Source organism: Colobus angolensis, unplaced genomic scaffold (genome assembly GCF_000951035.1).
Source record: "Colobus angolensis palliatus isolate OR3802 unplaced genomic scaffold, Cang.pa_1.0 Scaffold93, whole genome shotgun sequence".
Classification (NCBI taxonomy): domain Eukaryota; kingdom Metazoa; phylum Chordata; class Mammalia; order Primates; family Cercopithecidae; genus Colobus; species Colobus angolensis.
In genome coordinates this window covers 256653-259637 of record NW_012123265.1, presented here as the reverse complement: position 1 = coordinate 259637, position 2985 = coordinate 256653, and the positions used below count along the sequence as shown (strand labels likewise).

Genomic DNA, 2985 nt, shown 5'->3' with positions numbered 1-2985 from the left:
CTTAGGAGGAAGTGGTGAGCCATGATCTTAGGAAGGCAATGACGTTTAAACTGACATTGGAATAAGGTCTGTATGTGAAGCAGGGGTTGGGGAGACCATTCCAGCAGAGGGAAAATCCTCCAAGACAGGCCTGTGCTTGACATATAGAAATTAAGCCATCCTGAGGCCGGGTGTGGTGGCTCATACCTGTCATCAAAGCACTTTGGGAGGCTGAGGTAGGCGGATCACCCAAGAATTCAAGACCAGCCTGACCAACATGGTGAAACCTGGGCATGGTGGTACATACCTGTAATCCCAGCTACTCAGGAGGCTGAGGCAGGAGAATTGCTTGAACCCAGAAGGCAGAGGTTGCGGTGAGCCGAGATCATGCCATTGTACTCCAGCCTGGGCAACGAGAGCAAAACTCCATCTCAAAAAATAAATAAATAAAAATAAAAAGAAATTAAGCCATTTTGGAGACACATATGCTGGCTAGTGACAGCCGCTGATTTCAGGCTCAGCGTAAGGGGGCAGGTGTCCTCACTTTCTGAAGGAGCTGTGCCCACCTTGACCAGAGCCCCGTGGGCCTCCACCATACTCAAGTGATGGAGGGCTGCCCCTGACGCCCCAGCGTGGCTCACCATCCCAACACCCCTTGATAGCTGCTTGAATATTGCATTTTTATCCACCACTCAGGCCTTCTCTCTTAAGCTGGTGTCATGGAAGTTTGAAAGAAATGGAAGAAAAGGAGCGACATGACCGATTCTGTTTGGTCCTCCTACCTTGAGGCCTGGTTGGCATTTTCTGAGAGGAAAATACAGCAAAATTGTATTTTTTTTGGAGGAGGGTGGGAGGGAGAGAGTGAGAAAAAGGAAACAAGGCTACACATTTTCTATGATTTTCTAAAACTCTGCACGTTGACAGTGGCGGCAAAATAAACTAATCCCAAAGTTGTTTTTCTATTAAGAAGAAAGTGGAGGTGGATTTCATTCCCTTTTGTTTCCAACCTTTTCTCCCAGTGACAAAGTATAAAACACAGACAGTAGAGAATAAGGTGAGCCTCAGAAATCCTGAAAAGACTGTCTGTGAAGCTTACTTTCTTCCTCAGGAGGGAAGAGGGGGATGTTTCTAGCCCTCCCTGGAACCTAAAATGAAAAACACAAGTTGTGTGCGTTGGAAAGGAGACAAGGCCATACCTGAATCATCAGCGTTACAATAATGTGAACGTCATTATGGCAGCACTTCAAACAAAAGGCTATGAAGCTGTTGCGCAGAACTGCAGGTGCCATCGTGCTCACTAATGGTATGTGCTCCATGGGTATGGGCTTCAGCGGTACGGAAGCACTGAAGATGCCTCTCAAAAGGCTGCACCGGATCCGTGCTCCAGAGTGGGGCGGGGCCTGCTACAACCTTGACTCCAAACACAAGATGCCCGAGTGGATTGGGGGTGGGAGTGAGCTCCAGAAGTTAATTGCTTTTTCTTTTTCTTTTCCTTTTTTTTTTTGAGACAGAGTCTTGCTGTGTTGCTCAGGCTGGAGTGCAGAGGCATGAACACAGCTCACTGCAGCCTCAACCTCCTGGGTTCAAGTGATCTCAAGCAATCCTCCTGCCTCAGTCTCCTGAGTTGCTGGGACCATAGGCAACTGCCACCATGCCTGGCTAATTTTTGAATTTTTTTTGGTAGAGACGGAGTCTTATTATGTTGCCCAGGCTGGTCTCGAACTCCTGGCCTCAAGTGATCCTCCTGTCTCAGCCTCCCAAAGTGCTGGGATTACTGGGGTGAGCCACCACACCAGCCAGGACATTTCTAAAACATTATTTGCAAGGAAAGGACTGTGACTTTCTGCTGGTGGTATCAGAAAAGGCACAGACTCACCAGAGTTGGGGGATTGGTGTGTAACACATTTCCGCCCAACCTCTCCCTTGCCTTGGACCCTTCAGTCCTCTGTGATATGCTGGGCCCTCTACAGTGAGTGGTCTGCCCATGCCACTTCCCCAAACAACTCATCACAACTCATCAGGTTTTTTCCCTTTGGATCTGACAGTGCAAAAGGTTAGATGTGTAGACTGTTGCAGTCAGGCACCGTGGCTCACGCCTGTAATCCCAGAACTTTGGGAGGCCGAGGTTACAAAGACTACTCAGTGTTTTGCTCCTGGTAAAGGAAGGTAGGCGCTCTGTGCACTCAAGACCAGTGTTCACAAACCCTTGTTTTGTTTTTTGCTTTTTTGTTTGGAGACAAGGTCTTGCTCTGTTGCCCAGGCTGGAGTGCAGTGTTGTGAACATGGCTCACTGCAGCCGCAACCTCTTGGGCTCAAGCAATCCTCCTGCCACAGTTCCCGAAGGAGCTGGGCCCACTGGCGTGTGCCACCGCATTCAGCTAATTTTAAAAATGTTTGAAGAGGTGGGATCTCTCCGTGTTGCCCAGATTGGTCTCAAACTCCTGAGCTCAGGCGATCTTCCTGCCTTGGCCTCCCAAAGTTCTGGGATTACAGGCATGAGCCACTACGCCCAGCTCCTTGTTTTATTTAAAGGGAGAGGAGAAAGAACGAAAGGGGAGGTCCTAGCTTATTTTCCCTTTTCTATGAGGATCTGATGCAGGTTCTGCTTGACATAGTACATCCAAAGCCTATGTGACTGGCTTGAAGGATCCATTGCCTTAAGGGGCTTGCAGTAAACATCTCTAAAAGCCTGGTGGCGGTACAATATACTGCCTCCAGATTTTTTTTTTTTTTCTTTTTGAGCCAGAGATTCGCTCTTGTTGCCCAGGCTGGAGAGCAATGGTGCGATCTTGGCTCACCGCAACCTCTGCCTCCCGGGTTCAAGCGATTTTCCTGCTTCAGCCTCCTGAGTAGTTGGGATTACAGGCATCCGCCACCACACTCGGCTAATTTTGTATTTTTAGTAGAGATGGGGTTTCACCATGTTGGTCAGACTGGCCTCGAATTCCCAACCTCAGGTGATCTGCCCGCCTTAGCCTCCCAAAGTGCTGGGATTATAGGCATGGG

The 2985-nt window shown here is 48.9% G+C and overlaps 1 protein-coding gene across 1 annotated transcript in view; it reads right to left on the bottom strand.

The window, feature by feature from the left end:
* TERF2 (telomeric repeat binding factor 2) overlaps positions 1–1268 on the bottom strand; it is a 72580-nt gene extending 71312 nt beyond the window's left edge. The window contains exons 1-2 of the mRNA XM_011932123.1: positions 1176–1268; positions 1076–1124 (exon numbers count right to left, since the gene is read on the bottom strand). Coding sequence (XP_011787513.1) covers positions 1076–1124; positions 1176–1268 — 142 coding nt within the window. The remainder of the gene's footprint in view (positions 1–1075; positions 1125–1175) is intronic.
* Positions 1269–2985: the final 1717 nt, after the last annotated feature.